Source organism: Lynx canadensis, chromosome F1 (genome assembly GCF_007474595.2).
Source record: "Lynx canadensis isolate LIC74 chromosome F1, mLynCan4.pri.v2, whole genome shotgun sequence".
NCBI classification, from domain to species: Eukaryota; Metazoa; Chordata; class Mammalia; order Carnivora; family Felidae; genus Lynx; species Lynx canadensis.
Window position 1 is genome coordinate 9284104 of NC_044319.2, and position 14327 is coordinate 9298430.

Here is a 14327-nt window from a genome sequence, read left to right on the forward strand (position 1 = left end):
ATCTCTAGCCTCTTCATCAAAAGCAAAGAGAAAATCTATACATTTCTCTTCAGACGTTAATCGATTTTTGCCTAGTAAAACTATATTTTCTTAAAGTTAAAAATAGCTTACACTTTTGACAATATATTTTAGGGGGAAAAAGTTTTGCCTTAGAAGTTTTCTGACCTTGATAAAATATTATGTAGCCACAAAATTATAATCTGATATTATTATTATTTAATGGGTAACTAGAGGTACCAGAAAAAATATGTACTTTCTTACGAAAAATAGAATTTTACTGGTGAATATACGGAAAATAGAATTTTACTGGTGAATATATGAATTAGTGGATTAAGACTTGAATTGTTATTGAAATCCAAATGGCTACACCACTTTTATATTCCTGCCAGTAGTGTGTAAGAGCTCCAATTTCTCCACATCCTCATCACACATTTTATGGTCTTTCTTAGCCGTCCTACTACATGTAAAGTGGTGTTACACAATGCTTTTTCATTTCCCTATTGCCAATGACATTGAGCAGCCTTTCACACACATATTGGCCAGTGGTATATCTTTGCAGAAAGATCTGTTCACATCCTTTGACAATTTTTTTAATCAGGCTGTTTTGTTGTTGAGTTGGAAGAGTTCGTTATACATACAGATATATGATTTGCTTATCAGATATATGATTTGCAAATATTTTCTAATTTGTGAGTCTTTTTTATTTTCTTGATAGTATTGTTTGCAGCACGAATATTGTTCATGTTGTATAATTTATCTATTTTTTTCTTTTGTCACATGTACTTTAGAAGTCATAAGGACTCCTATGTTTTCTTCTGAATTTTATAGTTTAGGTCTTACATTCAAGCCTATGATACATTTTGAGTTAATTTTTGCTCATGGTATCAGGTGAAGGTTCAACTTTATTTTTTTTTTTCATGTGAATATCTGGTTCTCTGAGCACCATTTGTTGAAAATACTTCCTTTGCCCTTGAAATGTTTTGGCACCACACTGTCAAAAATCAAACCCTAAATGCTAGAATTTATTTTTGGACTCTTACTTCTATTCCACTGACCAACATGTCTATCCATCTGAGAGTACCACACCACCTTAATTAATATCTTTGTAATAACTTTGAAATCAGGAACTGTGAGTCCTCCAACTTTATTTTTTTAGATTATTTTGATTATCTTGGGCCCCTGGTGTTTGCAAATAAATTTTCAAGATCAGCCTGCCAATTTCCGAAAAACAAAAAAACAAAAAATTGTTAGACATTGTGTTGAATCTACAGGTGACTACTGAGTCCTCCGATCTATGAACATGGCATGTTGTTTCGTTTATTAAGATCTTCTTTTACTTCCCTTCCACAATGTTTTCTAGTTTTCAGTGTAGAAGTCTTGCACTCCTTTTGTTAAATTTATACTAAGTATTTTACTTTTTTGATGCTATCGTAAAGGGAATTGTTTCCCTAATTACATTTTCACAATGTAAATTGCTAGTGCCTAGAAATAGAATTTTCTATAGTGATTTTGTATCTTGTGCAGTCTCACTGAATTCCCGTTAGTTCTAATCATTTTTTAGTGGATTCCTTTCGGATATTTTATATTAGAGATGTTATCTGTAAAGAGAATTTTACTTCTTTCATTCCAATCTGAACGCCATTTGTTTCTTTTTCTTACCTAATTACCTAAACTAGAACCTTCAGGATATTGTGAAGCAGAAGTGGTGAGAAGGGACATCCTGGTCTTTCTTCTTGGTCAATCTAGTAAAGGCGTTTCAGTTCTCTTAACCTCACAGAACCAGCTTCTGCTTTGTTGATTTTCTCTATTGTTTTCATATTCTTTTAATCATTATTTCCACCCTAGTGTTTTTTACTCCCTTCTTTCTCAGTTTCTTAAGGTGAAAGTTGAGATGATCGGTGTTAGGTTTTTTTAAGATAGGTATTTACAGCCATAAGTTTCTCTGAGCACTGCTCTAGTTGCAAACAATAAGTTTTAGTATGTTATGATTTCATTAATAGTCATTTCAAAGTATTTTCTAATTTTTCTTGTGTTTCCTTATTCGAAACACGTATTATTTGGGAACATGTTGTTTAACCTAGACATACATGCAAATTTCCTGAAATTTCTTTGTTACTTATTGCTAATTTAATTCCACTGCGGCCAGAAAAATACTTTTTCAATAGTTTAAAATTTGTTAAGGCTTCAATCTCAAATTTATGAAGGCTTGTTTTGTGGTCCATCCCAGAGAATGTTCTATACATACTTGAGAAATATGTGTTTTCTGCTGCTATTGAGTTTATGTTCCACAGATGTCAAGTCTAGTTTGTTTATGTGGTTGTTGAAGTCTTTTCCATCCTTGCTGATCTTCTGCTTACCTTCTATCCATCATTAAAAGTGGGCTATTAAAATCTCCAAATGATGTTTATTTCTTCCTTTAATTGTCAGTTTGTTCTTCATGTATTTTGGGATATTACTATTATGTGCATGTATGTTTATAATTATTGTACCTTCCTGATAGATTAAGCTTTTATTAGAAGGAATGTCCTTCTTTATCTCAAGTAATTTTTTAAGTCTATTTTATCTGATATCGGTATGGCTACTCCAGCTTTTTTATGGTTAAGGTTGTTCTATCTTTTTTGCTTTCAAGTTATTTATATCTTTGAATCTAAAGTGTTCCTCTAGTAACACAATACCTACTTGGATTATTTTTAGGCAATCTGACATCTGCCTTTTTAATGGCTTGTTTAATTCATTCACATTTAATGTTATTATCAATATGATTGAATTTACATCTGCCATTTTTCATTTTTTAAATATATGTCTGTCTTTTTATTCCTCTATTCTTTCTTTATTACCTACTTTTGTATTAAATGGAGTAATTGGATATCTAACTTCTTTTGTGAATTTATTTGATATTTCAGTTTTCTTAGTGGTTGCTCTAGGGCTTACAATATATCCTTAATTTATCAGAATCTACTTTAGGTGTATACTGACCTAATTCCAAAACATAGAAACTTTACTCCTCTTATAGCTCCATTCACTTCTCAGCCTTTTACACTATCACTGTTATATACACTGTGTGCACATGTGTTTTATACATGATACAAATTGTTATAAATTACCAGTATATATAATCTTATACCTTTAAAGAAGTTGACAGGAGAGAAGTATATATTCATACTCGTTATGAATTAACCTTCCTATTTAGCCTTCATCGTTCATTTCTTTCTGTAACTTTGACTTCACCTAGTGTCATTTCCTTACTCCAATACAACTTTGTTTCTATTCATCTGCTGTTATTACTGCAATTTCCTTGTGTGTGAGGAGTTGTTTTTCTCTTACTGCTTTCAAGATTTTTCTCTTTATCTTTGGCTCTCAATGTTTTGAATTAAGATGTGTCAGGGTGTAGATCACCTGGTGTTTACTATTTGACATTCACTGAACTTGGATGTGTTTATTAACACTTTTCATCAAATTTCTGGACACATCTTCAAATATTTTTCTATACCTTTCTCTTTCTCCTCTCCTTTTGGTACATTTCATTGATGTTGGTCACTTAAAGGTGTTCCACATTATTCTGAGGTTCTGTCTTTTTTTTTTCTCCACTTGTTTGTTTCTCTGTTCTTCAGACTACATAGTCTCTATTGATTTACCTTAAAGGTTGCTGGTTGTTTTGTTTTGTTTTTCTGCTACCACAAATCACTTGTTAAACTACACAGCAGTTTTTTTTTTCCATTTTGATTATTATACTTTTCAACTTCAATTTTTTTAAATAATGTCTCTCTATTGTCATTCTCAAATTGATGAAACATTGTCATCATACCTTCCTTTACTTCTTAGAAACAGTTTCCCTTAGTTCTTTGAAGATATTTAGCATGGATGATCTGAAGTTTATGTATGTTTAAAAAATTTTTTTAGGGGCGCCTGGGTGGCGCAGTCGATTAGGCATCCGACTTCAGCTAGGTCACGATCTCGCGGTCCGTGAGTTCGAGCCCCGCGTCAGGCTCTGGGCTGATGGCTCGGAGCCTGGAGCCTGTTTCCGATTCTGTGTCTCCCTCTCTCTCTGCCCCTCCCCCGTTCATGCTCTGTCTCTCTCTGTCCCAAAAAAATAAATAAATAAACGTTGAAAAAAAAAAATTTTTTTTTTAATTTTTTTTAAATAAAAGGGGCACCTGGGTGGTTGCGAGGTGGGCGTCTGACTTCAGCTCAGGTCATGGTCTCACGGTTCATGAGTTCAAGCCCCACGTAAGGCTCTGTGCTGACACCTCAGAGCCTTGAGCCTGCTTCAGATTCTGTGTCTCCCTCTCTCTGCCTCTCCCCTGCTCGTGCTCTGTCTCTCTCAAAAATAATATAAACATTAAAAAAAACTGAAGTCTATGAATGTTAAATGTGCTATCTGGGCCTCTGAATACTGTTTGTACTGCCTGTTTGTTTTCCTGCACATAGGTGATACTTTGTGACATCTTTGTGGTTCTCATACAGTTGTTGAAAACTGGACATTTCAGATAATATACTGTAGCAACTCTGGATATTGATTTCCCATTCCCTGCCCCAGGGTTCGTTTTTATTGTTGGCTTGTTTATTTTTTGCTTATTTGTTTATTTTGGCCTGACTAGTTCCATGAATTATATCTGCAACAGTGTGCAATCTGCTGTTCTTGCACACATTCTTCCCCCATTATTTTATATTTTGCCCTGATTTACCTAGGAGTCATCCCTGGGTGGGTTGAGCCATTGCCGAAGATTACGCTGAAGTCCCCTGACCACTTAGAGTTTTACCTTTAACCATGGTGTGGGGGAGTGGGGTGCATGCCCTTGAGGCTACTATACAGTTCAGAGTTTATGCAACTTTTCTCACATTCAGCCACGAAGGAGGTAGTAACTTGGATTTTCTCTAACTGCTTCTGAGAGGGTGTGGCCTTGGGCATGCACACACCTCCCAGACTTTCAGGAATGACTGATTTTGTTGACACTGTATGAGGTTTAGAGAATGCTTCCATGGTATCCCATATCTTGTTTGACTCCTCCTGAGCAGATACAGCCTGGCACAGGTGCACAGCCTTCCTGACTCAGAGTTAACTTTGATTCCTAGAGGGCCCTTCTCGGCTTCCTCTTTCCTTAGCTCTCCATAGTGGCCTGGACTAGAGCTTCTGCAACAGGGGACTGGGGAAATTAGGAATGCCAGAATCCTGGCTCTCCTAAAGTAAAGCCATAACCTAAGGGAGAGAGACCTTGGTCTTCTCAGCTTTATATGCCTTGGGTAAGATTCCATAACACAGAGTTAGGGTGGCTGGTGATGGAGTGGGTCATGGCTCAAAAGCCACAGACTCTCACTATTCTTATTGAGTCTTGGTACATTTTCTTGAAGGATTGTTTCTCTATTTCCTTTGTACCCTTAGACCAACTGCCAGAGACTTTAAATGAATATTTTTGTTGTAGTTTTCACAGTTAATTGCTGTTTTGCTGGAAAGAGGACTCACCAAACTCCCTGTTCTGTTCATCTAGGAGGCCCACCTCCAATAAAATTTGCAAAGTAATACTTCAGATAATTTCTAGTTATAATTCAGTACTTCTAAAATTTCATATACTAACATGTAACAAAATAAAAGCAGAAGTGTTAGAAATCTTCCTTATAAACATGATTTTGAAAAAGAAACAAATTTACATTTCAGTTGAAACAACAACAAAAAAGTTTTGAATACAAAATAGAGATATGAATAAGAACTTTATTTTTTCCTTTAAGTCTGATACTTGTGTCCTCAGATAATCATAAACATTTTTCAGCTCAGATCACACTAAAAGTATAGTGTGAACAGACCTGTGTCACCTGCAACAGTTCCCACAGACAAAAGGTAGGAGCTATTGTAATTGTAACTGTGTAAGTCAAATCAGGTGCATGGACAGTTGCTGTCCATGGTAAAGAGACATACAGTCCACGATGTAGCACCAAAACATCAAAAATCAACGTCAGGTCTAATTTGTGAAATTCCATTGTCACTCTTATGTCTAAGACAAGCCTAAAGACTTTTGCCAGGAGGATGGGAAGGAAACATACTGAGCTAAAGGAAACAAGTATCAATAACCTGCATCCACATTCCTGAAACTGTCAGACAGGAGTTCCCACACATAGAAGAGTGCCAAAAACACCTGACTGATTTACGATGGTTTTAAATAAGGTTCAAGGAAATCTTTGTTTGCGGCGTTATTTTCAAAAATCATCCCTTAATTCTCTCTACATATCTAAACAAAATAAATTCAAGGGCCACTTCAAGCCTCTTCCACACAGCCTCATACTAAATCCAGCCAGCATGCTCTGTTCAGCCCTCCTGATCACCTACAGTACTTACTATTTTAGAGTATACGGTATGAAACTTGAAGAGTGATTCAAATTTAGTCACGTGAATTACTTAATACTGTCCCTCAGGGAGACAGTAATAAATGAGCCCACCAGAGAAACTACCTGGCCTAGGAGCCTCTCTTCTTTACTGTATTCCCTGCTGAAACGGATAAACCCTGCTCTCCTCAGGCCAGGAAAGTGGTGCAGCACTGAAAGTAACTGGTGTTTCCTCTCTTTAAATTTTCCCTGGCTGTCTGCAATGTTATTCCACCCTATATTAGCAGTACTGAGAAATGCTCCCCCATCACCTGCTCCAAATTATAGAATTTAGACTCTGTGAATGACCAAAAAGCTTTCCTTACTTTTGCAAGGATGACTTTCAGTTTTCATAGATAATCATAATAAGGTAATGAATTGCAAATGAATTTTCCAAACAACTGTTTTTTCAATGCCTATGGATTTTGATAAACAGGACATCTCAGCCATTACATATCAATACCCCTTTCTTACACATCTAGTGCAAAGAAACTTATTATCATCATATTATATCAAAATAAAGTCCAAAAGAATTAACTGACATTATGATGATTAGATTTTGTACAAGTTCAATTTGTTATTAATCAAACATAATTTTCCTAATACATAATCTAGCAAGGTTGAGACCATTAGCCTAATTATATTTCCTTTTTAGTATGCCACTGGTTGTTTTGTGTTTTGTTTTGTTTTGTGTGTGTGTGTGTGTGTGTGTGTGCGTGCGCGCGCGCGCGCGTGTGTGTGTGTGTGTGTGTGTGTCTGCCATTTACTTAGAACTATAAAAACAATTTTTTGGCTGAAAGAAAATTTAAAAATAGAGGTTATTATTTTTGCATTCTTTGAATTGATTGGGTATGCTCTACAAATAGTTATGGGAATAACATCTTCAAAAAATAATAAATCTTTCAACATCTAAAACAAATCCAGATTCCACAAAACCTATGTTTGTCTAATTATAGCTCTGTATTTTGATGTGGTTTTCTATGTAAATACATTTTAAGGCTTGCAATAGGAATGCATTCTATTAAAAACAGATGTTATGTTAAAAGTAACAAAGTACCAAATGTTTACTATGTATCCCCAAAACAAATCTAAATTGTTTTATTGTAAGATATTTTGTGTTTCAGACGCTATTTTAGGTCTTCAGTCTAGATGACCAATATAACTGTCCAAATCAACCAAAACACACCCTTTGCCAGCTATAATAGGAAAAATTCACACCAATACAAAAAACTAAATTTCTACTGCTCAGATTATCACTGAGCCTACACTGAAATACCCAATAATAACGATAAAACATTTGCAATAAACAGAGATTATTTACATTATTTGAAATTATTAGAGATTCAGGAGTAAAATACATACCCCCTTTTCCCTTTTCATGTGGATCACTATTACTACATCAGACAATATCTGAAGCATAGCATACACTTTTCCCCAATGCCTCAACATGGTAGAAAGAAGCCTTGTAACAGCCATTACTGCTTCGTGTAAGAATGCTTAGCAGCATTACATCATACACTCCCATATAAGAACATCTGAATAATGAATGCTTCTTTTCCCATTGTTATTATGGGTTTTTATAACACACATACATAAAGCCTTAAAAGAGGTCAGCAAACACAATGGAAAGATTGAACAGAATACCAAATGTCTAACTCTTTACCATTTATATCTGTAATTAAATGGGAATTCTAACAAATCCTGTTACTACCTCCCCTTATAATAAGTAGCAGATTTAACTATTTTTCTAATCGTACTTCCAGAGGCTAAAGCCCAACAAATATTTAACTATCATGACTTGTTTTTCTCTCCCATTCTCTGAGCAGAGCATTTTAATCTGATAAATAGAAGAAACCCAGAAAGACATTTGTTTGTGTTGCATTGAATGATTAAACAAATGTCAGCTATGTATTTAAAAAATAACACAGATTCTCCTTATTCACTCTTGTTAACTTCTGTGTTTAAATTTCCATTATGGATAGCATGTTCCTTTACGGACTTTTTAAGTATGATTAGACTTCATTGACTTAAGGCATATTTTACAGAGATGGTTCCTTTTTGTGTCATGGAGTGAATCAGAAGTATCATCACTTGACATTTGGTGAGGTTTAACCACTGTGGCTATAGACTTCCAACCAGGACTTAAATGCTGCACAAGCAAATGCCCTCATTTTTACTGTTTACAGAAGCTTATATGTCTGAAGTTTTCGTCTCTCAGATAAACTTTTATTTAATTGGGCAAATGTCATGTTCAGTGGCATTGTAGTTTATGTACTTGTCAAAATCTGTTAGCATATGTAAAAGGCTTTAAAAGTATCTTCACATACAATTTCATAAATGCAACTAGTCATTTAATAGTGAGCATATAGAAAAATCAATACACATTCAAATTACTATTTTCTAAAATATCTATTCTGGTTTCCATATAAAAGTATACTGAAACTTACAAAAAATACTTCACACCCATACTTATTACCAAGTGATTAAGCTCTCAGGCTCTGGAATCAGATTAATGGAGCTTGAACCTGAGCTCTGCCCCTTACTAGCCTGGAAACATTATTTAGGCCCTCTATACCTCAGTTTTCTGTACCATATACTGGTGATAATGAGGTCTACCTCATAGAACGAGGAAGATTAAATGAATTAATATAAGGAGAATGCTAAAAACAATGACTGGCACATGATAAATAAAGCACAGTGTGCCTTGTGGCTTCCAGAATTCTTGTTGTTGTCCTAACTACCACTATGATTATTACTATTGTTGTTGCTCCAATTGTTACCATGTTTACCAAGTGCATTTGTTTATGACCTTGTTTGACACAGGATTAACTAGAAACCTCTTTTTTGAAGCAGCTCTTACTATCAATTCTCACTTTTCTGCTCCTAAACTCAGGATTAACTTAATCTTCAGTGGAACATAGAAGATCCTGAGGTGTCTTAAGATCATCATCAACATTAAAATTCCTTGGATTACCCCAGCAATACACAGGAGATTGGGCTAAATGTTTGCTAGTTCTAGAGCATTCCTTAAAAAATGGGCAAGGGTGTACGTGTATCAGCATTTAAACATAAGCCTCATAAAAATTTGTTTCTACTTTCCTCCTGATACCGTAGGAAACAGGGTTATTGCTGTTCTGTTGGCAGACTGATATTTAATTGTGATGTATACGTGTCACACTCACTGAAGAAGAATGTCAGATCATAGTCTGATAAACTCACATATACCTTCTCAGCTAATCTTATGTTTTAAATACTTCAAAATAAAGAATAAAGAAGTCACCACAGAAATATATATATATATATTCCACGAAAAAATAAGAAATGTTTTGTTTTAGGTTCCTGGGAGGAAAAAGGTTTTAGAAATACAAGCTATTCATCATTACTACTAGACTAGGTGTCCAGAAAGTAGCCCTCTTTCTCCTCATGCCAAACAGCAACGAGCCCAGCTAAGGGATCTTCTACTCTTATGCTGAAAATGTCTCTCTGAAAGAGTAAAAACAGCACAGGCACTTCATTAAATACCAGTGCATTTGACCACAGTCTTGCTTTCAAGAAGAAGACAGATCACAGAAAAATTATTTGGCTATTTTTAAATATTTAAAGAAAAACAGAACTTCTAGCTTCCATTGTATATAAGAAGAATTGCTTGAAATACCTCCATAAACATATGCCAGAGCATTAAAGGCTATTCATTACACTGCACATGAATCATGAGGTACCAAAATGTCTGCACATACAATCAGTATACATTTCCCATAAAAAGGGGAACTATTTGCATACAGCCTGAAAATATATTTCCTTAAACAAAATTTTAATTGTCTCAAGGAGATGAAATGAATCTATTTTTCTTCCAAACACAACAAAGTAAAATAAAACTAGGTTTCTTCAGAAATATATCACATTGAGGATTTTTCTCTCTCCAACATACATAGGGAGGGGAAGGGAAGGGAAGGGAAGGGAAGGGAAGGGAAGGGAAGGGAAGGGAAGGGAAGGGAAGGGAAGGGAAGGGAGGGGGAGGGGGAGGGGGAGGGGGAGAGGGAGAGGGAGAGGGAGAGGGAGAGGGAGAGGGGGGGGGGAGGGGGGGGGAGGGGGAGGGGGAGAGGGAGAGGGAGAGGGAAAAACCAAAAACCTTATCCCTTCAAAAACAGACCTGAAGTGCAGAGCTCAATACCAAGACCTAGACCAAGGAGATGCTGAACAAGGTTATCAGGAGTCATAATGGAGACTTTTCCATTAACCCTGTTTGGAGTTAAAGTCAACAGTAGCATCACAGTCAATAAGTGCAAATTATGACATTGGCAAAGTCTCTTACCCATAGTTTATGAAATGTCTTAATGACAGAGTAAGGTGATCATGCTGAGATGATGTTCAATGCAGATGAACTGGTGTTGTGCACAGTGCATCTCAGGCAAACTAGTTGAATTTGTGAATTTTTGATGATTTACACATAAATCTTATTTCAGTTAGCCAAAAACTGAAGATTATGTCAAATAAGTATGAAATCCTAAAGTCTCTGGTAATGTATGAAGTATCTTCCTTATCTATGTTCATTCAGTGGAAAAAAAGTGGTGATGAAAGATAGAGAAGACATTGTTTGCCTTTCTGAGTATACCTTCCCTAGACAAGAAACATCCCATGTCACATCTGCCCACCATCAAATGACAATCCTGGCTGCCTCATTGTCCTTGATACATATGTGTACGTGTGTGTGTATGTACATATGTATATATGTACATATGTATATATGTACACACACACACACACACACACACACAGACACTCTCTACCCATATTCCTTGCCCAGTTTTCCCATCTCTGACACAGTCCATAAGAATCCACAGAAGAGGTATGATTCAGCCTAAGTGTGCTATATGCAAATGTACTGTGAAAAGAGTTTTTCTTAACATTTACCTCTGTCAGAGAAAATGTGGTTTTCCATTTGCTTTTATTCCCCTTAGTACTGTCACCTTGGCCATACTGATTACTATGAGATGAATGATTTTCTGTTTTTTAATCATTATTAGGCATAGTCTCTGATTATGAAGTCCTCCTCCCATGGTCAGCTGGTTTACTTTTAAACAAATATTTATTCAGTGCCTACATATGCCAGCTATTGTCCAATTTATCATAGTCCTTGACCTAAGGTCACCAGAGGCCATTTGTACTGCAATAAATGATTCTGAAAACCTCAGCTGCATAATGTTTAGGTACGCATCATTTTCAGAATAATAGAAAAGCCTGCAGTGAGCCTGCTTATCACTCAGCTAGAGGTCCCAGGGGTCAAGCTGTGCCATTCAAATCTATCCTCCCCTGGCTGGATTTGGCAGTATCCATATGGTGGGAGTTATTTGATCTGAAATAAATATCAATGGATCATACTTTTAGCTACAACTCTGGGTCATACTTTTAGCTACGACTTCCAGGTCAGGAGCAAAAATTCAAGGAATCACCCCATTGGTTGCTACTTATCTGGGGAGAACGGTCCAGGAGAACACTGGGGGCTTGGGGTCTCACCTCTCTCTCACTGCCTCCCAGGACTGAGCTGCTCACCATTCTCTTGCATCCATGCACTCAACCCCCCAACCAGAAAAATTAAGAAATGTAGCCATTTCCCCATTTTAGGGTGAAAGATGGACAGCTAGCAATACCTTCTATATGGGGCTTATTGCTGTGGAATTTTACTATAATTTCCTGAATGACAAGAAATTTCATGATCAAGTCCACTGGGTGGACCAGTTGGGAAATATTTCTTTGAAATGTTTTTCTCCAAATGTACTATTCTTTCTTTGTCTAATCCAGGTATCACAGTATAGATCAAAGGCTCTAATAAAGAATGGAGATGCTGGTACTATATGTAAGGCATCCTTCCATATGTCAAGTACAGTGTGATTGTTTAACTCGATTCTAAAGAGTGTCAATTCCACAAAATACCAAATGCATTATATAGATTACGAAGGAGTAGACTTCTTGCTTACTTGTTTTTCTTTGCCCACTTTTACCTTGTTTCCATCCATACTAGTGCTCAGATGAATTGCAATCAATTAACAACTTATTTCTAGACAACTAATTCTGGAAATAATCAATAGCTGAAATTTCGGAAGTATGTATCACAAGGCTAAAATTAAAATAGTCAGGACATTGTCACTTGGTGGAAACAATTATTTGCTGTTCTGTTTGGCATAATTTTACTTAATTACATGTTCTAAAATTCTAACTTCTATCTGGTTAAGGACTATGGAGGTTATACAGCCCAGAAAATAGTTTCATTTTTTTTTTCTAATGAAAGTTCATACTTATGCCCAAAATACTGCCCAATCTCAGAAAACACACAAATACTCACTTGTTTAGCCTTGGTCTTTGTGATAGTGTCAGAAATAGGTTTCTTCCTCTCCTTCATGGCAGTTTTAGAAAACAATTCCTCAAATTCATGACAATCTATGGATGGCTCTTCAATTTTTTCCCAAATAAGTGAAGCACTGGAGTCTCTAAAGTTAAGCAAAAGACCAATGAAACAGTCATCAAACCAAACTACAAGATATTGTCGTGAGCATAAACAAAAATGAAGAGAAGGAAAGAAGGGCAGAAGAGAAAAAAACATGAGAGGAAGTCAGGAAGGAAGGAAGGAAGTCTGGAAGGAAGGGAAGAAGAGGTGGAAACGAGGGCAAGAGGAAGGTGATAAGAAAGAATACTTTTTCTTTAAGACTAACATTTGTTTTATCAACTTGATAAGAAAGTTAAAATGCCATCAATATAGAATGAAACCTTTGCCTAGAAAAAAATACTTTCCAGGAATTCTTAGTTATCAAATCACTGTATAAAAACATAGAAGCAAAACTCCTCTCAGTATAAGCTATGAAGGCAAGAAATATTTGATATCTCACAATTCAAACCTGACTCATCAGCTTTGTGAACTATGCACGGGTTAAAAAAGAAATTATTTTATGATCCAAGGTGGTACCCTCCATCTCCCGCCCACTTCCATCACCCACTGTTATCTGACTTTAGTGACTGTAGATTCATGTCGTACCACCTAAAAAGGGTAGATCTATTTTTTGAAACAAAGGAACAACACAACAAAATAACTTCTTATAATGTATCTGGATAAAATGAGTTTGGGTCACAGTCTGACATGATGCCTCAGCATATATAAGTAACATGGAAATTACAGAAAGAATGAGCTGCAAATTTAGAAGTAGTCAAACTACGTAGATTCTTCTCCCCTAATGTGATTCAGTGATGAGAAAATTGTATAACAAATGAGAACGAGGCCTGGAAAGATCCTATTCTAAATGCATGCCACATCATACAAAAATTAAAAAAAAAATTCAAGGGATCATGGAAAGTTAGAAAAAAAGGAAGGCCAGTAAAGTTTAAAGAGTATGGTTTGTCCCCTGCCAGCACATTCCTCACCCATGTGTCATAGCACTGTCCCAGGGATCAAGGGACGTCAACTATAGACTATGCATGGATAAGTAATATGCCAACAGCATACATGGTGGGAAGTATTCTTTTATAAATATCATTCCCAAGTATGACTTTATGACCACATTGTGTCACAAACTCTCTATATAAATGCCAGGAAATTCTCAAAACTAAATTATTTCACACATGGGTGTGGATATGTGTATTTTTGCATAGCACATCTTTGAAGAGAAAGACTACTGCAAACAAAAGGGAACAGTAACACAAGACTGTGCCTTCAAAAGAATGCAAAAAATATCCTCAAGAGTCAGTATGTCTTTTAAGGATTTGATTTATATTTATAAGCTATTTGCTAGAGTGAGGTTCTGGAACGAGGCAATAGAGCATGTATGCTAAGAAAAATATATCTTTCCATCTTTATAAGATTGATCAATAACTATACAGATAGATATCTGTACATCTTATACATTGATACACATATATCATTTGTTTTATACCTTTGATACTTTTGAGAAAAGTCTAAAATTTGACATAACGGATTGCTTCAGTAA

At 35.8% G+C, this 14327-nt stretch overlaps 1 protein-coding gene across 1 annotated transcript in view; it reads right to left on the minus strand.

The window, feature by feature from the left end:
- Nucleotides 1-14327, minus strand: part of FMN2 (formin 2) — a 391745-nt gene that overhangs the window by 238336 nt on the left and 139082 nt on the right. Inside the window, exon 6 of the mRNA XM_030303011.1 lies at nucleotides 12695-12839. Within this exon, the coding sequence (XP_030158871.1) occupies nucleotides 12695-12839 (145 nt within the window). The remainder of the gene's footprint in view (nucleotides 1-12694; nucleotides 12840-14327) is intronic.